The sequence below is a fragment of the Arvicanthis niloticus genome, chromosome 23 (assembly GCF_011762505.2).
Source record: "Arvicanthis niloticus isolate mArvNil1 chromosome 23, mArvNil1.pat.X, whole genome shotgun sequence".
NCBI classification, from domain to species: Eukaryota; Metazoa; Chordata; class Mammalia; order Rodentia; family Muridae; genus Arvicanthis; species Arvicanthis niloticus.
The window spans coordinates 7,185,777-7,205,759 of record NC_133430.1 but is presented as its reverse complement, the minus strand read 5'-3'; the positions used below and the strand labels follow the sequence as shown (position 1 = coordinate 7,205,759).

The window sequence follows — 19,983 nt, the reverse complement described above, 5'->3', positions numbered from 1 at the left end:
TTTCTAGGCCAGGGTCTGCCCTCTGGATCCTGCGTAAGCAGAGTGGGGTTTCAGGCTGTAGCTCTGTGGATCCTTGGGGTTTGGATGGGGAAGGAGAACACACACGGTGCTGTGCCCACCTCCAGTGGGATGGTATCTGTTTTACCCTAGCCACATCAGGTTAGCTGGCCCCAACCCTACTGGTGGGAAGGGGCCTGAGCCAGTAGAACCCTTCTAGGTTCAAGCAGCAGGAGGAAAGTCAGAAGTGCTAGCTGCAAATTTGTTAGGACATGTGAGACTGAAGACAGGAGTGAGTGCTATCCCAGGACACTAAGGAGAGAAGCGGAGACCCCTAACCTCTCTGTACTTCTAGGGAACCTGCCCTGTCCTGTAGCCAGCCCACCTAGTGAGGTGCATTCTGGCAGCTTTCTAGAGGGTCAGTCCTCACACTATTAGAGTTTCCCCAACCTGGACACCACCTAGATGAGCCATAGCTGGAGTCTGGCCATTGAAGCAAACACCAGGACACAACTCTGTAAGCTCATAGCTCAAAGGTGCCTCCCCATCTACTGGATATAAAGTCTGGCTTGATCATCGGTTAAGCCTATGGTGAGTCTGACCAGCAGGTGGCAGCAGACTTCTTGGAAGAGTGACTGTGGGGGCGGGGAACTGTAGTCCCGGGCCTGGTTTTTTTTTTTTTCCTTTCTCAGCTTTCATATGTGGGCCAGATCTTTTCATGAGGCCCAACCAGGATAAGTCACCACGAAGACAGCCAAACCTTGTTTGTGCCCAGGACCCCTGATGTGTCCCATGGACAGGTCACCGCACAGCCCCTCTAGCCACTGTCCTGTCTCCTAGATGACGTGGCACAGAAGCTAGGAGAGAGTAGTTTCCTCCCAACCACCAGGGCCCCAGAGAGGAAGCTGCAAACCTGCAAAGTCCTTGCTGCTGTCTGGGGCTAGAGTTGGGCGGAGGGATCAGGAGGAAGCACCTCAACCTGGAGGGTGGGAGCTGGAGGAAGTAGGGAGAGGGTTCTTTAGGAATTGGGAGTCTGTTGGAGCCTAGAGGGGAAGGAAGTGAGGAGATAGAACTGCCAGGAACACGGAAGAAACTGGGGAAGATGTCAAGTTTCTGACTCTCTAGCTGGCTGGAGCTAAGGAAATACTAGGCTCCACCCTATAAGCACAAATGTCCTTAGATGCTCAGGCTGGACTCAGAGGCTCCCTCCTTCTCTGCCCTGTATCTTCTATGGCTCATGTTTCATCTGGTAGGTGAGATGACACACAAGGCCAGGCCAGGCCACACACACACACACACACACACACAACTGTCCCAAGGAAAGGAGAAGCAACACTCAGAGACATAGGGCAGGCCAAACCCTAGTTTATTTCAGTGTCAGCAACAGCTTAGCCATCAAAAAAATAAACTCTACCCAGGGCGACAGAAGTCTCTACAGCGAGGCTAAGGGCTTAGCCGCCAGGCGGCAGCAAGCATCAAGGATGCATGGCGGGCACTGCCCGGGTAATAAGTTAGGAAGCGGCAGCCTGGTGGTGGTGAGGACCGGGCTTCACTTCTGGGCGGGCATGAGGTCATCGATAGCCTGACCCTGCTCAAGCCGCTGCTCCATCTCAATGAGTAACTTCACTCCGTCCACCACCATCTGCACCAGCTCCACCTCCGAGAAGCCCAGGCGGTCGGCATTGGAGACATCAAAAACTCCACCGACAGCAGCAGTGTCCACGCCACCTGGGGGTGGGAGACAGGCAGGTCAGCAGGGCCGAGGAAACCTGCATTTTCTGCCCCCACCTGTGCTGTCTGCCCCTCACCTGTGCCTCGCTTCTGAAGCCGCAGCCGCTTGAGCACCTCCGAAAACTTCTCGTGCTTTCCCAGGTGGGGCAACTTGATGTGCACACCTGCCCGGAGTCCGGTGCCCAGGTTGGATGGGCACGTGAGGATGTAGCCCAGGTGAGGGTTCCACATGAACTCATAGTTCTTGGACTTGAAGAGAGTTTCGATCTGAGGGTGGAGAAGGGAAGGTTAATAGGGGAAGCCTGGCTGGAAACCTTAAGGACCCTGGGAAATGTGGACTGCCCCCACCCCTCCCTAGCACCAAACCCCTTAGTGAGCAGGCCATGGGTGAGGACCAGGCCGGACCTGAGTGAGGCCAGTGCAGAATCGTGTGAACACTTCCTTCATGTTGCCCCCCTTCTGCATGGAGATGACCCGCAGGTGGTCCTCCTCGTTGATCCATACCAGGAAAGTCTTATTGTCATTGTGCCTGGAGGAGGGGTATAGTCAAGACAAAGTCCCTGCCAGAATATAGCCTTAGATCACACCCAGAAAGACGCCATAGGTGGGAGACCTCAAACAAAAAGCTTCCCGAGTGCTGGAGTGTGGGCTGTCACCAAGACTCCAATCCCAGCAACAGTGGAGGAAGGCAGGGAGAACAGGGCACCTCATATACAGTCATGGCCCGCAAGGGTCTGGAGCAGCCAGAGCAGCCCACCAGAGGAAGCACGCCTCCGCGCGAGCAGTCTGCAGGGGTAGGAGCCCTGCCCCGGGTGCGGAGGCTTTTGCGTCACTAGCACCTGGCACAATCCCGGCGGAATAAGGGGGTGAAAAGGAGGAGAGAAAACAAGAAGCGCCGGCTCCCAGGAGGAGGGCGGAGAACAGACGCCAAAGAGACTGGTCACCACCCTTGAATCCCTGGAGACTGCGCGGCCTCCCGCAGCGCAGGGACCTCAGTCATCCTCAGAACCAAGGTCACCTGAGCGGAGGGTGGCACCGCACAAGCTAGGAATTCAGGCCGGGTCCCACCTTCCGGGGACTGGGGGCCCAGGGGGGGAGGGGCTCGTACCATATGCCGCGAGCATCGGGCCAGTCGCGGGCCATGCCGGAGGCCAGCAGCAGAGGCGACACTGGCTTGTCGAAGAGGAAGTGGTCGTCAATGAGCTGCTGCTGCTCCGCCTCGGTCATGCTCTTGAGCGCGTAGTACCTGCCAGACAGGTCGCCATCTAGGCTGGACAGGGCTGCGGAGTGCAGAGTTCAAGGACTGGGTGGGCGGGCGAGCAAGCCAGCCGCCCCGCCTGCGGCAATGTGTCCCCGCAGGCGAAGGTGGGTCTCCGACCCTCAGTCCCCTGGGGAAACGCGCGCGCGCAAGAGCGCAGCAGCTCTGGCGGCTGATACCCGACTCCTACCTTCTACTGCCAGCTTCTCGATGGCGCGGCGCTCCCCGCGGCTGCAGTGCGGAGGGAGACAGAAGCCGCGGATGCTGCGGCCTGTGCGCACCCGCGAGCTCAGCACGTAGTTGGGGTCCAGATCATCGCCGCCCTGGGGATACAAAGTGGTGGCCGGAGTGAGCGCTGAGACCCCTCTCCCCAGCACGCCCGGACCCTGACGTCCCGCACCTGCAGGTTGTCTGGGTTGAGGTCGGTCTTGTGCTCATCAGTGGGCTGGTAGCCACCGTGCCGGTCTTCAATAATGGGGTCGAAAAGCTCCTTGAATACGTCGTAACTCTCCTCGTCGCCCGCCACTGCACCCACTGTCAGGATGTACGGGTGGCCTGGAGGAGGGGCGCGGCAACAGTGACGTCACCGCCAGGCAGAAGCAAGCCGAGGCCCTTAAGGCTAAGGGCAGAGAGGACCAGGGGACCCCAACCCGCCGAAGGTTCAGGGAAGAGCAATGCACTCCTTGCCCGGGGAGGGCTTCTTGGGGAGGCCGAAGCCTGACGCTACAGGGATGTGCATACCCGGATTGTCCACGCCAGTCTGAATGGCGTCGTCCAACGTAAAGCCGCTCGGCGTGCACTTGGCACGGAGCTCGGCGTACAGCTCGGGGGTCAGCACCTTGGCCATGTAGTTGTTGTGGCTGCTCAGATCAGGGAACTCATCCTCGGCCGGGAAGCGCAGCTTCTGCGTGTTATGGCTGTTGGAGAAGGGCATGGCGGCAGCAGCGGGCTGCGGGAAAGAGCGGGATCAGAGGAGCTTTATACACACATCCAGGGACCTGCAAACCACTCGCGACCCCCGAGGCTTTCCCCGGACGCCACCAAGGTCAGTGGGGTCTGTATCGTCTGAGTCGGGCGCATCCCAAGTTCCCTGGCGGGTCGGATGCGCGATCCCGGCAGGGAGACTGCGTGTGATTTCCCTGTCCCGCACCCCACCGCGTAGCGCCCCGCAGGGCTACCCCGACCCTTGGACCTGCTCACCGGGATGCCGGACGGTGCAGGGGGTGAAGAGTCCCTGTGCTTGCAGCTCCTGGCGCAGCGCTGAAGAACGACGACGGCCGCTCGCTGCTCCCTGAGCTCTTAAGGGGCGCGTCGCCGGCCTCCCATTGGCGGGTATTTATAGCCCATTCATTCCATTGGCCCGCCCTTTGGGGTGGTGCCGCCGCTTTGTCCGAAGCAGCAGCCCTTGACACCCCCAGCGGCCCACCCCAGCAGTCCCCAAGTCTCGACCCCACTGCGCAGTTTGGTCACCCCCGTGGCGCTCGCGCAGGATCACAGACAAAACCCCAGGGCTGTAAATACCCTAGACCTGCTTCACACACACACTGCCTCAGGGCAGGAAACTGAGTCTGGAAAGCCAGTTGGTACTTGAGGCTCTTGCCTTCACTGCCTCCCTCGTCTGGCCGACAGGGCTGGAGAGGGGGTCATGGTGAGAGAGTCCAGGTTTTTAACATTGGATACGGCATCCATCCACTGCATCCAGGCGGTACAAAATGGTACAGAGCCGCTGACCTTCCTCAAGGTGCCTGCGGGCATCTCCTGGGTGTTCTTGGTGCAACACCAGAGGCGCAGTCTGGCTGCGATCCCGCCCGGAAGCACCCAGGGTGTTCTGACCTTGGACAGGCTCTAAAGAACCAAGCCAAGACCCTTGGACCCAGACCCTGAAAGATTCAAGACACTTAGCTCCTAGAGACTGTTTTTGAATCTCCAAATCCCCATCCCCTGGACCTTTTCTCGGGGGACCGAGTTCTACCACCCCACCCACAAGACCTACCCACTGTCGGCAGGCAAACTGGGGGTGGAGGAAGCACCAGTCAGAAATAAGCTCACTAATCTGATCCAACACATTGAAACAGTCTCACTCCTGGTGCCCCACACAGGCAGGTACGGGGAAACCTGGAATTTGACCACAACCAGTGCCGGCTGTGAGTTGGAATGCGTGAAGACAGGCGTTCGCAGTCTGCCTGCAGCTGCCAGGAGCTTCATCTTTTTCTGGAAAGTAATTTGGCAGTATTTATTAAAATTTTTAAAATTGCTCCATGACCTAGCATTCCCACTTCTAGGAATAGCTTCTAGCCTATAGAAAGACAGTGTCCCTCCTTCTACAAATAGATCAGGAAACGTGTGGAGGAAACGACAAGTTTAGATTCAACCTGATGATCATAAGGGGATGGCCATGGGTAGAAAAGTGTGCAGAATGGTAGACGGTACAGTTGATAAAATAGAGAGGTGAAGTCCTGCGTGGTGGCACACCCCTTCAATCCGAGCACTTGAGAGGCAGAGGCAGGCAAATCTTTGTAAGTTTGAGGCCAGCCTGATCTACAAAGGGAGTCCAGGACAGCCAGGGCTCTGTTCCACAGAGAAATTCTGTCTCAAAAAAATCAATATCTTGCCGGGCAGTGGTGGAGCACGCTTTTAATCCCAGCACTTGGGAGGCAGAGGCAGTTGGATTTCTGAGTTAAAGGCCAGGCTGGTCTACAGAGTGAGTTCCAGGACAGCCAGGGCTACACAGAGAAACCCTGTCTCGAAAAAGCAAAAAAAAAAAAAAAAAAAAAAAAAAAAAAAAATCTATACTTTCATGTTTAATGTCCACTCAGTCCCTTACTTCTGGGCTAAAAAGCAAGAACGAGAGAAATCTTCATCCTTTCATACTTGGCAGTATATCTTCAGTCATTTGTCTTTGGCAGTCTCTATCTATAGTCTTGGAATTCACTATGTAGACCACCACGCAGATCTCAGACAGAGATCTACCTGCCTCAGCTTACCCAATTTTGGACTTAAAGACGTGGTCAGCCTGCCCTGAGGGATTGCAGTTCAAAGCCTAGCTTCTGAGAACTGATAGCACACTTAAGCTCCATAGGAAAAGAAGCTGAAAGATGCCTTTGGGGAAGGCTGCTCCATCTGCACCTCCAGCCACACATGAGGTGCTGGATGCAATGAATATGGAAGGAAGTACACAAGAGGCACAGAGACCCTGCCTTTCTGTGGAGGCAGGCTGCCCTGAGCAAACTGCGTGGTATGACAGGAATTCCAGGCTGAGAGAGAATGTGCAGGTGCCCGGGTAGAAGGCTCCGGAATGAAGAACTCAGGACAGAAAGCCTGCCTGCCTGCCTGCTGCCTGCCTGCTGCCTGCCTGCTGCCTGGGTGAGCATGAAAAGTCACCACTGTTCTGTCCCCAGAACTACAGCAGGGACTCTTCCTGTCTCTCACTCACCTTAGCCAGCTCCAACCTATTGTGTTTTGGGACAAAGAGCCCTGTAGACCAGGCTCTTCCTGTCTCAGCATCCCAAGTTCTGATATTATAGGACTGAGCCACCATGCCCAGGTCAATAAAACAACCTCACATAAGGAGGTATTTCAGCAGTCAGGAAGGAGAAACAGATGCATATCTGTGCGTTAAGGCCAGCCTAGTCTACATAGTGAATTCTGGGGCAGCCAGGGTTACATAGAGAGAGCCTGTCTCAGAAAGAAAAAAAAAAAAAAAGGGTGGGGGGATTAGAAATTCCAGGCCAGCCTGGGCTCCATGAGCCCTTATCTCTGACTAGACAGCAGGTGTGCCATCAGCCTGTGGTCTATGCTCCCTGCAGCCCCTTCCCATCTTGGAAATATCTGCAGTTGCCTACACAGTCTCTACGCCTTTCTGGGAAGCTGGTTCTGCTGAGCCCCAAGTGCTCAAGTTTCTGTTTGCAGAAATAGGAAGCAAGCTTGTTATCTAGGCTGGAGGTGGGGTAGGGGGCCTAAGGCTTCCTCTTTGTCTCCAGGATTCACAGCTTCTTAGCCTTTTCTCCTTCCTTACCCCTTTCCATCGCTCTGCCAGAGCAACACCAGGACTCCAGTAGAGGTGAGGACTAGAAGGCAGGACTGCCAGGGGTGCCTATCCCAGCATTAAACCACACCCAGCACCGGCAGAGGTTCCTGTGACCTTCGACCCCTGTCCCATTCTACTGCAGATACACAAAGAAGTGCTGGCTCAGAAGTCCAGATATCCTCCAGTGGTCCTAGGGTGTCTACCCTTGGGACATTGTGCAGATTCATAGAGCAGAGTATACGACAGCTATAGTGAAGGTGACAGCAGGGTAGGGAGGTGAAGGGGTCTTCATAGCCTTCAGATCGAAATATCAATGTAAGAACCCACTGGGGTGTTGCTTGGAAGCCCTGGTGGTCCTCAGAGCAAGGAAACAAGATGAAGGTCTGCTGATCCAGCTGTTTTCCTGACTGTGGACCCGCTGCTGTCCTCCCGACTCAGTAGCTGGTCTGGCAGTTTCCGAGCAAGAAACTGGATGACATCATCCCACAGATTTATGGTCCCATTTCCTTCCAAAATCACACCAAGTCGTACATTAACCACAGAGAAGGAAGGGGCCTCAAAGGAGTCCTAAGGTTTTTATTCATAGAGTATGGTCCAGTCCAGCAGGGCAAGTGGAGAAACAGCTAGGTCCCGGGGCTCCAGGTTCCACAGAGGCCATCCACAGTCTGTGCCCAGGGTGCATTTCTTCCTCTCTGCTCCCTTGCTCATGGTACACAAAGGGGAAGTTGGCAGGGGTCAGAAGAGAGGCTGAACCAGTCAAAGTGGCCTCAGGGTGACCCGGGCCCTGTCAGAGGTGCAGTTGGAACAGCTTCTGCCCAAAGCATCTTCAGCCTCTTTTCCTCTGGGCTGCCTCTGTTCTGGCTCAAGTGTGGTATCAGTTCTCTGAAACTCGGCCTTGAACTGCAATCCCTCAGGCCAGGGTGGGGCATGCCTTTAAGCTCAGTCTTTGGTTGGCAGAGGCAGGCAAATCTCTGAGTGATCTACATAATGAATTCCAGACCAGCCAAGGCTATATAGGGAGACTGTCGCAAAGACAAAATTCGGTCCTGTTTGAACCTTGTTGCTGTATGATATCACACAAATTAACCTTCTGTTCCCCATCTGTAAAGTGGTCATAAAATTGTAGGGGAGAGGGTTCAATGACATGAGAGGTATCTGGCCGCCATGTAGCATCTGTTCTTGTTAGGAGAACTCAGTGTATAAACTACCCTGGGAAATCTATCCACCCTCACCTCACCAGCTAAGGTCTTAAGGAGGCTGGTTCTGCTTGAAGACTCCAGGCTGAGGTTAACACATGACAGATGGCTAGTTCTGAGAAGGTGGACTGGAGAAGGTACACAGGAAGTACTGGGAAGCCAGCCAGTTACAGTAGGTAACTGGAACCAAGGGAAACCCCCCTTGTTGACCTCATAGGTTGGGTGGGGATGCAGTCAGGCCTGGTCTCCATGCCTCGGAGAAGCTGGGGAAGAGGAACCTCCCAGAAGTGGAAAGTCTAACTCTCCAGAGGAACAATTAGGATGTGTATTGGGCTGTGCACCGTCAAGGGAATGAAGTACCCTGTTAGAACAGGGGTTGTGGAGCCATGGATATGGCCGGGATGTCTCAGCTGAAAGTGCAGCTTCACAGCATGGCATAAAGTCAGCCAGGACAGAAATCTGAGGAGGTCTGAAGTCATGCACCTGAGTTTCTAGGGCAAGGACATTACAAGTTGGCCTAGCCTGGCCTATAGGCCAGCAGGATTCTAGAAAAGGCAGGCTAGGTCACCCCCATTTTACCAGGCTACGAGCCTCTTCGCTGGAAAGCACAGCCTGAAGTTGGTCACTGCTACTGGTTCTAAATAGCTAAAGTTTCATTCTCTCCAGTTCTGCCAGCTAAGGTCTGCAGTAAGGCCCTCCACTCTCTCTGCCCCATCCCTACCCCCCTCTCCACTGCACACATCTGAGGAAGAATCTTCCTTCTTGAGGAGCCCATGGGGGCTCTGGATCAGCTCTGCTGAGACAAAGCATCACTACAGCTTCACCTTTCTGGTTGGCCTCCAGCAGTCCCTCTCCCAGGGCACTAGTGAGTCCACTTCATAGGCTCTCAAGATGCCAGGGATCCTAGGAGGAGACGCTATGTCCCCTGCCTCTCAGGCCGGACCTGGCCTAGGGCCACTTTTGCAGAATACTCTAGACTAACCCTACCTATACTCGGCCCAGCCCTAGCCAAAGTCTGCGCCGACCGACCCCGGTCCCTTTGCCCTTTGGCTGCACTTTCTGGCATTTATCCTGGAGCCCAGACAGGGAGTTTCAGAGCCGTTTGCAATGACAAAATGTCCTGGTGGGCCATAGTGGGGAGGCCCTGGGGTTGCATAGTTGTCAAAGGGTGCTTTAGGGTCAGGCGAATCCCGCGGGCAGATGCTTCATGCACTAGGCATCCGTAAAAGGCCGCACGCGGACAATCCGCTGGCGAACAGGGGACTTTTATTTTGCACAGTGCTCGGATCTCCTAGGCAACGCGCAAGTATGCACACAAGAACACAGCCGCGGAGAAGGCAGCCAGGAAACGTCCTTTGGGAGCGCGCAAAGGACAGCGCGGCGACTCCCAGCAATCCCCGCGCCGGTTCGACGTCATCAAAGGGCGCCGGAAGTGTTGCGGCCGCCGCGGAGCCACGTGTGGAGCCCAGAGCCGGCTTATGCTGCGTAAGTTTCCGAGCTTGGAGCTGTGCTCCGGGCTTGCTGGCAGGTTCCGTGCTGTTCAGCGGAAAGCCGGCCTTCCCTGCCGTCAGGAGCCCTCTGTGGAGACTCTGGGCAAGGGGTTACGGGGAATCCGGGCTCGGAGGTGGCTTCTCTCCCCTGCTGGTGCACGCCTGTTAGAGGCCGTCGCCTTCACACTGGGGGATGGAGAAAAGACTATATCTGGCCCTTCCTGTGTGAGAATCCGTGGGCTTCTGCTACTGCACACTCTGTCTTGTATCCTCCGAGAGAACAGAGCCCTCCAAAATGGCTCCATATGTTAGGCTAGAGTGCAGCTCTGTTGGGTTGCCTAAGCAAGTTAGCTAACCCTGCTCAGAACCCAGGCCCACACAGACCTCTCTCTCCAGACCACAGATCTTCATCCTGCCTCCTGGTCCTCTGACCTCACACCCACACACCACTTCTCCAGGTCCCTGACACTTGGCAAACGTTAACACCATGAGTTTCGTGGCATACGAGGAGCTGATCAAGGAAGGCGACACAGCCATCCTGTCACTGGGCCATGGCTCGATGGTGGCGGTGCGTGTGCAGCGAGGGGCGCAGACCCAGACCCGGCACGGAGTTCTTCGGCACTCGGTGGATCTCATTGGCCGCCCATTTGGCTCCAAGGTGATTTGCAGCAGAGGCGGCTGGGTGTATGTGCTGCACCCCACTCCTGAGCTCTGGACAGTGAACCTACCCCACCGCACACAGATCCTCTACTCCACCGACATTGCCTTACTCACCATGATGCTGGAGCTGCGGCCCGGTTCTGTGGTCTGTGAATCAGGTGAGCTCCTCTGCTGTCTTCAGAGCTGAGCATGTACATGACAGTAGGAGTCACACCCACAGTTAAGTTTGCAGCCAACCCTTCCTGCGGTTGTGTGATGAGCTACTTGGTTTTTATCCTAACTTTTATTTAGCAACTCCACTTGCTAGGGAGAGTGTGACTGCAGGGAGGGAAGACAGAAACAGTACTAGCTGCTGTCATTGGAATGGCAGCTGGCGGGGACTAACCTGGGTTGCAGAAGAGAGAGGAGGAGGAGGTGGTGCCCTAAGACGGTCAGAGCTAGGCTTGCTTGACGTGCTTGATGCTAGCCAAGGTGCTGACTGCTTATCTCTAGGCCAGCTGCCCCTTCCTGGGGAGCCTGGTAACCCCAGAGCTCATGGTAGAGAGAATTCTGCCCATACCTACAACCAGGCCCTCCCCTAGTTCCATCAAAGATTATCACTGTCACTGATACCAGGCCAGGGGGGTGGCCTGGTGTCAGACGTGTCTGAGCTAGCTGTCTCTCGAATACCCACCCTTAGACACCATGGCTGCTGGGTGCAGCAGTCTAGCCATGTACCTCTGCCAAGAATGACCCCAGGATCAGACGTGGCTAGATCCTTGGTGGTGTGTTTCTTGTGGGCTAATTAGCTGGGGTCCAGAGTCACAAGAGTTCCCATTCTCCCTGCTGCTGGCTTTCTGGAGCAAGTCAGCTCTAACTGCTCTCCCTTCGTACCTTGTTCAGACGCAATGCTATCCTCTCTCAGGCCTTTGCCTTGTTTCAGTCAACACACTCCTGTGCTCCCATGTGGTACCAGGCCCCTTCTCCACCCTCTGAAAGACAGGACAGGCAGTGAGCCTGGTGAGATGAGACCACTGAAGTCAGGGGTCTGAGGTGACCTTTGAGCTATAGATGGTGAGGTACTACCAAAGGCCAAAGAAAAGCGCCACCAGTGCCCTGAGGTAGATGAATAGCACCTGGGCATTTTGGTAAGAAGATGGATCAGTGTGGCTAGACATGAGGGCCAAGGAGCAGTGAATGAAGTTGGGAGGCAAGAGGGGTGTCTTTCGGGTAGCTGTCAGGATCTGGAGTCTCCCTTGAATGGGAAGGTAAGCCTTGCCGCTGCGTCAGGGATGGGTCTGATTGACAGTAGTGAAAGAACAGAGGCTGCTCAGAGCAAAGAGGGAGGAACCTGGGGGATGAGGCTCTGGTGAGGGGTGAAGGGGAAAGGAATCACCGGTAGACTGGAGGTGGGCTGGCCCTGTGGATGGGGGACGGAACAGTTGGTGTCCCTTCCTGGGTCTTGGAGTGATCAGGGTTGGATGGGGTCCATCTTTGCTCTTAGGGTTTGGGGGGACGGGAGTTGCAAGCGCACTGCTACAGTGGGGCACATTGCTGGTCACCAAGCACGGGTACTTGGAACTGTGGAAAGGACAGTTATAGGGATGAGTGGAGCCAGAGCTAGCCCAGGTCCTGGAGTATATGAAGCTAGCCCAGGTCCAGGTGAAGAAGGGTAGCCTTGCCTCTAAGGAAGAGCTGAGGTTTGCTTTTTGTTTTGTTTTGTTTTGTTTTGTTTTTCAAGTCAGGGTTTCTCTGTGTAGCCCTGGCTATCCTGGAACTTCCTCTGTACACCAGGTTGGTCTCAAATATCTGCCTGCCTTTGCTTCCCGAATGCTGGGATTAAAGGTGTGCACCACCACTGCCTGGAAAGTCTGGTTTTTGACAGACTGATGACATTATGGGAAGGGTGGTGTAATTGGCTTTATGTCACAGGAAGATTTAGCAGGGTTGGCATCGCAGGGAGGATTGCGTCAAGAAGCTCACAGGGGAAATATGCAGCTGTTGGCAGGACCCACGGGTTAACTATAGTGTAGAAGAGGTTAGGTCCCAGGATAGTGTAGGCCCAGAATTAGCTCTGCCTAGACTTGCCCTGTGTCGGCCTCACTCAGTCTATGCTTCACGTCTGTTCTGTGTGTGTGCTGGGTAGGGATGCCCTGTCCCTACCTGTGTCAATACCGCTCAGCCCATCAACTCCAGCCCCAGCACCCCAAACCCAAGACCAAGGCTGCCAGAGCAGACGTGTAGCTCATGATGTAACACCGTCTCTACCCTCATATGCTTGTCATGAACTCCTTCCTCCTTTTGGAGGAAGAGGAGGAGCTGTTGATGGGTGGGTATGGTCCTCAAGGGCCCCCTCCTTGTTTCTCCTGCCAGGCACGGGTAGTGGCTCTGTATCCCATGCAATCATCCGCAGTATCGCCCCCACTGGCCACCTACACACGGTAGAGTTCCACCAACAGCGGGCAGACAAGGCCCGGGAGGAGTTCCAGGAGCATCGGGTGAGCCAGTGGGTGACAGTGCACACCCAGGATGTATGCCGCAGTGGCTTCGGTGTGGTCCACGTGGCTGACGCTGTCTTCTTGGACATTCCATCACCCTGGGAAGCCGTGGGCCATGCCTGGGATGCCCTCAAAGTTGAAGGTGCGTCAGTGGTGTTGGTAAGGGACTGGTAGGGTCTGAGCTTCTGGGTCATCTGGAACCCAGGAAGATCCAGGTACCTGAGGGCCACACCATAGTAATGGCCAGATCAGGGTTCCTTTTGGCCCACTGTGAGGACTGGCTCAGGCTGGCTGGAGATTAGGGTTAGAGAAGATAGGTCCCATGCTCCAGCCAAGATGGGAACTCACTGGGGCTCTGGGGCCCTGACAGCTCCATCCAAGTGCAGGCAGGCAGGATTTGCATGATGGAACGGGCCAGGATCCAAGATGGAGGTCATGGGCAGTCCCCTACCCCCAGCCATTTCCTGCAGACTCCCGACACCCATGCTGCAGAGTCAGACAGCTGGACCCTTTTAGGGAAGATGCTGAGTGTGGAGGCGGGGCAATGGGAAGGCCTGGAGAAGGTCGGCTGTGAGCCAGAGAGGCGGCTGCTGAGCCCAGGGAGTTCGCCTTTTCTGGAGAAGAAGCAGGCTTGGCAACCAGGGCCCAGCTCTGTAAGAGGGCAGGTGAGGCTCTCCTGCTGCCTCAGGTTCTTCCCAGACCTCTGTGTCCCTGCTGTCTGCTGAGGTGGCCTAAGGGAAGCCTGGAGGACTACACCTGAAAGTTCCCTGATGCAGGGTCATTGGTCAGTCCAGCCTTGGTGAGGTCTGAGCCAGGTAGATGAGCCTCCTTACAAAGTAGTCAGAGGCACCTCTGCCTTCTCTTTGGTCTTGTCCCGTGACCCATGTCCGCCTCTTCTAGGCTCTTTCCCCAGATCTTCATGCTCTGGGTCCTTAGGTCTCTAGTGGCCTCTGGCAAGGAGTATATGGTGTGGTTTGCTGTTTAGTGACAGTGAACTCTATCCTGGCATCAGGCCTGTCTCATACATGCAGATGTCCTGTGTCAGGGAGCACTGTGGGTACCAGGCCTAGGGTCATGTGTACAAGCTCCATCTCTGTCATGACTTACTCATGAGCACTAAGATAGGGATCGGGCACTTTCACAGTCTCTGGGCAGGCTGAGTAAAGCCTGTGGGCTGCCCCAGTGGGAGGCAGCAGGGAGGAGCTCAAATCTGCTCGCTGGAGGCTCCTCCTGTTCCCAAGAGCCAACGACAGCCTCTAATTTTCTGTGACAGCAGCCTACACACCGCCCCATGTTGCCCTATTGTTAGAGCTATTCTTGGGACTGGCTCTGACAGCCCTGACCCCCCCAGCCCTCCACTGCCTCCTACAAGGCAGGATGGTGATGCCTGGTGGCAGGGAGACCTAGGCATCTTAGTCTTGGGCCTGGCTACTGACCTGGGCTTCTGCCCAAAGGTGGCCCAGCAGGTTGGTACAAATGTATAGCTTCCCAAGGCCCTTGTATTGCGACTTGGTCTGAAGGCTTACAGTCTACAGTCAGTCTTAAGCCAGCCTCAGGTCCAGGGTGGGTTGTGGGTGCCACTACACTGCCCTCTGACCCTGAGTCTTGCTCCTGCAGGTGGGCGCTTCTGCTCCTTCTCTCCGTGCATTGAGCAGGTGCAGCGCACATGCCAGGCGCTGGCAGCCCATGGCTTCACAGAGCTCAGCACCCTGGAGGTATTGCCACAGGTCTACAATGTGCGCACTGTCAGTCTGCCCTTGCCTGACCTGGGGGCCAACGACGTAGAGGTCAACGTGGGCTCTGATGCAAGCCCCTTCCGTAGTGGCACACCCATGAAGGAGACTGTGGGCCACACTGGCTACCTGACTTTTGCCACCAAGACCCCAGGCTAGTGGGTCTCCAGAGGAGCATCCCGGGCAAGCAGGGAGGCCAGAGGCTGCCTTATATGGTCAGCCACTGCCTGTGTGGCTTGTGTTTAGAAAAAGATGGGGGGGTGGGGGCCTCCTGGGTGGTTGAGGGGGGTGAGTAGGCTGGCCCTGCTCAGTCGGGAGGCATTCCTGTCTTCTGAGAGAGAAGCCTCCACCTCACCACTGCCCAGCACAAGCCCTCTCCTGGCTCTTTGTTGTCAACATGAAGTTTCCTCTCCATAGGCTTGCCTGGGTTTTGAGACCAAATGGTACAAGTGGAGGGCGGCGGAAGCTTTGGGCACTGCCTGACGCCTGGGCTAACCTACAGGGGCATGGATTGTCCCATCCCTGGTCCAGGGCTCCAGCCCCTGGTGGGCCAGAGCTTAGCTAACCAGAAGGCCTGGCCCTACTCTTATCTCCCTGTACTTCCTTGAGGCTGATGGAGGGACCAGGCTGGCCTAGGATCAAAGGAGGTGACTCCATAATCTTGTGCTGCACAGGCCATGTGTGAGCACACGTGTGTGAGTTCCTGGTGTGCTGTCATCTGGGGTTAGGCGTCATCATCCTGTGGAGGTGGAGTGCAGCAGGATAGGGCCATGCTGCCAATGGCCTGTCACTGTTGGAGCTGGGGTCACAGAGCAGGCCATCAAGGAGGCTAAGAGCCCTGGCTGTGGACTTGCTGCATGTGCCACCTTGGGCCTGGTGTCCATTTCTGGTATGTGGGTAGCTTGGAGGGAGTTTCAATGCTCAGATCATCTTGGTGTGCAGCTACCCTGCAGCTGCTGCTGCTGCATGGAACTAGCCATTGAGAGACTTACCCATGTCGTACTGGTAATGACACATTGTCGTATGTCATACCCGAGGATACCTAAAGGAGCAATAAATGTTTTGCCCCACTGTGCTTATTCTCCTGGCTGCCAGAGGGCAGTCCTTCAGCTGTGGTCCAGGCCCGCTGCCCACGCTTGGCTTCCTCTGCCCTGAGTAGATACTATGGGGTTTCTGAGCTCTGTGTCCTGGGCTCCTTCCCACATTCCTATGAGGACCTAACTCACTGTTCCTGGGGTTGGCTTCCCAGCCTGCCTGCTCTCCGTGTAAATCAACTGTAGGTCCTGGAGACCCATGTCCTGTGTGCCCTCAGAGCTGTTCAGGCTCCCTAGGACCACTAGCCTTGTTCCAGGGACTTATCCTCCCTCCAGGACCTGGTCTCAGCGCTGACATAATACCTAGCCTAAGGGACTGAGGCGAGGTCCCCAGGCGTGGTCAACATAAAGTGGGCGCCTTCTGCACCAGGACTGCTGAAGGGTTGTAAGCTGGATGATCTGGGCACCGTGCTACCTGGCCTGACCAACCCTGGCTATCTGTCCTTGGGGAAGGGCTCCTGGCCAGCAGGTAAAGGTCAAGGAACAGCTTTACTGTGGAACAGAGCCTGCTCAGCTGTGGGAGACACAGGCTGTATAATCTTAAGGCCCAGGTTATGTCTTTTCTCCATAGGGGTCTCACTGTGGCTAGATGTCCTGCAGAAGGGACCCTGGCCAAGGCTGGCAAACTCAATCTACTTATTGTCCCTTGGGGTAACCAAAGTCTCTGGGCCTTGAAGAGTCCATCCAACTCCAGTTTACCCAGCCCAGACTGGAGCTCCACCTGGCCCTGGACCTACCCATGAGCCTTTGTGTCTCTGCAGCTCTGCTCAAGTCATCCTCTTATCAGCTAGTTCATTAGTTAGTTATTGAGGTGGGGGTTTCTCTGCATAGTCCTGGCTGACCTGGAACGTGCTCTATAAAACTGGCTAGCCTTGAACTCAGAAATGTCTGTCTCTGCCTTCTGAACACTGGTGTTAGAGGTGTGCACTCCATGCCTTGCTAAATGATCCCCTCTTGATTGCTTTCCCAGACCCACCTGCTCTTAGGTAGGAGCCTTCAGCTCAGTCATCCTCTGTCCATACCCTATACTGATCTGAGGGTCACCTCAGCGTGGAAGCCCCCAGGTCCTACAGACTGAGCCTGACTCGCAACGGAGCACCCTGCAGCCATGGCTGTGAGTTCAGTTAGCCCATCCTGGGCGCACCTGACTCAGAGGCTCGGGACTCATCATGGGGCAAAATCCTGGGAACTTCCCTTCCAGCCTGACTCCAGTCTCTGGCCCTCAGTTTTCCCTTAGATATTTTCCTGGGTCCCAGCCTGCATTGTGGCCAGAACAGCAGCACACCCCTCAACCTCCTTAGCAAGAGTCTGCTTTGCAGTGCCAAGCCCTGGGAAGCCCTAGATGCATCTGTAGGTGCAGATCCTGGTTCACCTGCTGGAAGGCTCCTGGGCCAGGGTAGTCAGTTTACTCGGGCATACTCCTTCTGAGCCACCTGTAAGCTGTGCCCAGGCCTCATGCTGCCTTGTGTTTGAGGGTTTCCAGCAAGGGCACTGGGATCTAGTGTTGTGTCTCCGGGTGAGGAATGGGTAGTACAAGGGACACATTTGCCTTTTACATTGTCTAGGTCTCTTGGAACTTGACCTTGATCCTGTGTCCTCTTTTTTCCCCTCCTGACCTTTGTACTGTTGCCTCTTCCTGCCTCAGCCTAGTCTGCATCCTGGGAACAGGCAGGCTACTGGGGACTCCAAAAACAGGGACAAGTGCTTCCTGCCCACCACTGGAAATGCTACCGGGGTGGAGAAAGAAAACTACCTAGCTTTTACATCTGAAGCCAAAGGGTGGGCTGGTGAATGTCCTATGGACTTAAGGCCAGCCTGGGGTGCTCTTGCTAGGTCAGTTGAATAAGACTCCTTAGGGAGGGGCCTCCTTCAGGCCTGAGCTCATGAGGCCATAGGAATGTCTGAGAGATGTCAGTGCCCAATGCTCCCAGCTCTGTATCCCCATTGGAGAGGAGCTTCTATGGCTGGCCTGTTTTACCAGACCTACAGTGTGAGAGATGAGCAGCAGAGAAAAGCAAGGGCTTACCTCTCTTATAGGGGTCATGGTTGGGAAGACCTCCCAAGGAAGGGACCTCAGTTTTATAGACTTGGCCTCTGGGCAGGAGAGCTTGGGTGGGTAACCTACCCTTAGGAGTGCAGGGGTGGGGATGTGCTCAGTCTCTGGATATACCACTCAGGTTGGTGATGATTCACCTCCCTGTGGAGATGAGACAGTGACTGCCTCGTGGCTTACTGAGAGTGTGTCATGTCAGTGGTTGGGACAGTCAGCATACACAATGCCACTGTGATTACTGCCACCTTCTCCCAGAAACCCTCTTAGGAGTGGGGGCAGTTGCTGACAAGATGGCTCAGCAGGTAAAGATAGGCTCTTGCTACCAAACTTGATGACCAGACTTCCTTTCTGGAACCCACATGGTAGACAGAACCAACTCTATCTGACACACATGTGCACCATGGGCATGCAATCATCCCTACCCCTCCGTGCAAAACAAATGACCAATAGAAATGTCTGTGCGCACGTGTGCATGCATGTGGGAAGCCAGAGAACAGGCACAGGAATCATCCTTGGGAGTGCCACTCACCTCCTTCGAGACAGGGTCTCATTGATTGGAGCTCACTAACTGGGTGAGATTGGCTGACCCCAGAAATCTTGAGTCATCTCCCAGGACCGGGATTATAAATATATGTCACCATACCTACCAGTTTTACATTGATTCTGAGGATTCAACTTGAGTCCTTGTGCTTAGAAGATGTGCTTTAGCAGCTGAGTGATACCCTAGCTCAGCTCCCTTTTCTGTTCGTTTCAGAATCTAAGGCCAGAGTTTGGGTTCCATCTCTGGTCCATCTGAGAAATATCCTTTGTGCTCTAGGCCATAAACTAGCCTTTGCAGGCACCCCATATGCCCTTTGCTCTCCAGGTACCAACAGCTTGTGCACTTCCGGGGCACTTGAGTCTTCAGGACTGTGGAAGGTTTGCAGTTAGTCTTGTAGAAAATGAAGGCATTGGCCTTGGTTTCTTGTGGTTTGCAAGCTGACTAGAAGCCCTTCCTGGCCTGGGTCTGAGCACACAGCTTCTCTTTTGACCTTTCCCATTTCCCGGGTAGGTATACATACCCATTAGCTGCTGCCTTAGACATGCTGGGTAACAAGTAACTGTCCAAAAGACTTAAGAACAGTGGTCAGACCTCTTGCAAGGCTCAGGGTAGAGCTGAGCTAATGTCAGCCTGCTGCTGCTGCTGGCTGCCTCTCCTGCTCCTGGGACATGTGCCAGCATCACGAGCTTAGGTACAGTAGGTCCCAGCCCAGCTGTGCTGGTGCTGGCCAAGCCTTTAGTCTCATTGTGTCCACAGACACCCCCTAGTCTCTGGTTGAAGTGGATCCCATGCCTGGCCTGGAGCACACAGATCCTGGGGAATGAGAGAAGGAACAGCAGATCTGAGGAGAAAGAAGAGCAAGCTCTAGCTGCTCGCTCTTTGCCCTGCTGTGTGTCTGAATAAGCCTAGCCTGTGGGCTCTACACGGGGGTCATCAGCAAGTAGGGCCCTGTCCGTGTAGAGCCTGGCCAGCCTGCTTTGAGTCTGTTGCCAGGATGAGGGCGTTTCAAAGTCAGGCTGCCTCCAAGGCGGGATCTTCAGCGGGAGGGAATAGCTTGGCTCCCACCAGGCTGAGAATAGCTCAGAATTGGGTCATGCTCACCGAGCGCTCCGGTCACAGCCTCCAGCCTTTGACAATAATCAGCTTTTTCCCCTCGACATCTGTCCCTTCAAAGGGGGGGAGGCAGGCTTGGGCACATTTTTAGAAGAATGTGAGGGTATGGGAGAGGAAGCTGGTTTTTGATGGACAAGCCTCCCTCATCTGAACACCACCACCATGCTGGCCACTTCAAACCCTCCTGCCCATCCTTAGCTCCACTCCCAGGACCCCTCAGACTTCTGCTCAAACCAAAGCAACCTTGGCGCCCCTCGCCGGTGAGGATAGGGATTACGTATCCTGGAGCCTAGTCTTGGCTGCCGCCCCACCCCCGCCCTCTCGGCAGCCTGTCCTTTTGTATGTTGACAGTCAGGTGGTACCTGCTGTTCTGTGGATGAAAGAATGGTGACTGCTGCTTTTCCTTAAGGACTGTGGGGCTCAAGTTTCTCAGATCCTAGTGACCTTCACTGAGGCAGTCCCTCATCCTATTCTGCCCAACATGAACTTCCTAAATTCTTTACCTGGATTTACCCAGCCACGTTTCTGTGAGACTCCAGTAGGCTATCCCTTGCTGCACTGTCGCCCTGGCCCTCCACAGCCTCGTTGACATTGCCCACACATCCAGATGCCT

At 55.1% G+C, this 19,983-nt stretch overlaps 2 protein-coding genes across 3 annotated transcripts; one reads left to right on the top strand and one right to left on the bottom strand.

Annotated features, from left to right (window-relative positions):
- Positions 1–1,342: 1,342 nt before the first annotated feature.
- Ckb (creatine kinase B) lies at positions 1,343–4,346 on the bottom strand. The gene is made up of 8 exons (XM_076921077.1): positions 4,187–4,346; positions 3,728–3,935; positions 3,387–3,541; positions 3,177–3,309; positions 2,837–3,008; positions 2,134–2,257; positions 1,806–1,995; positions 1,343–1,725 (listed from the first exon to the last, which is right to left on the bottom strand). The coding sequence occupies exons 2-8, from the start codon at positions 3,918–3,920 to the stop codon at positions 1,547–1,549; spliced, it is 1,146 nt and encodes a 381-aa protein (XP_076777192.1). The 5' UTR covers positions 3,921–3,935; positions 4,187–4,346; the 3' UTR covers positions 1,343–1,546.
- Positions 4,347–9,203: 4,857 nt separating this feature from the next.
- On the top strand, positions 9,204–15,644 carry Trmt61a (tRNA methyltransferase 61A). 2 transcript variants are annotated; one of them, XM_076921079.1, is made up of 4 exons: positions 9,204–9,694; positions 10,096–10,517; positions 12,712–12,978; positions 14,454–15,644. In XM_076921079.1, the coding sequence occupies exons 2-4, from the start codon at positions 10,187–10,189 to the stop codon at positions 14,726–14,728; spliced, it is 873 nt and encodes a 290-aa protein (XP_076777194.1). In that variant the 5' UTR covers positions 9,204–9,694; positions 10,096–10,186; the 3' UTR covers positions 14,729–15,644. The 2 variants fall into 2 exon arrangements, with proteins under 2 accessions (XP_076777194.1, XP_076777193.1); XM_076921078.1 differs by having other exon boundaries at positions 9,207–9,694; positions 10,158–10,517.
- The last annotated feature ends 4,339 nt before the right edge of the window (positions 15,645–19,983 follow it).

Coding starts and splice junctions, on each gene's coding strand:
- Trmt61a (XM_076921079.1), top strand. CDS start 10,187: ATGAGTTTCGTGGCATACGAGGAGCTGATCAAGGAAGGCGACACAGCC. Junction 10,518..12,711: donor TTCTGTGGTCTGTGAATCAG/GTGAGCTCCTCT, acceptor TTCTCCTGCCAG/GCACGGGTAGTGGCTCTGTA. Junction 12,979..14,453: donor GGATGCCCTCAAAGTTGAAG/GTGCGTCAGTGG, acceptor TTGCTCCTGCAG/GTGGGCGCTTCTGCTCCTTC.
- Ckb (XM_076921077.1), bottom strand. CDS start 3,920: ATGCCCTTCTCCAACAGCCATAACACGCAGAAGCTGCGCTTCCCGGCC. Junction 3,542..3,727: donor GACTGGCGTGGACAATCCGG/GTATGCACATCC, acceptor CCCCTCCTCCAG/GCCACCCGTACATCCTGACA. Junction 2,258..2,836: donor CCCGATGCTCGCGGCATATG/GTACGAGCCCCT, acceptor CCCCTCCTCCAG/GCACAATGACAATAAGACTT.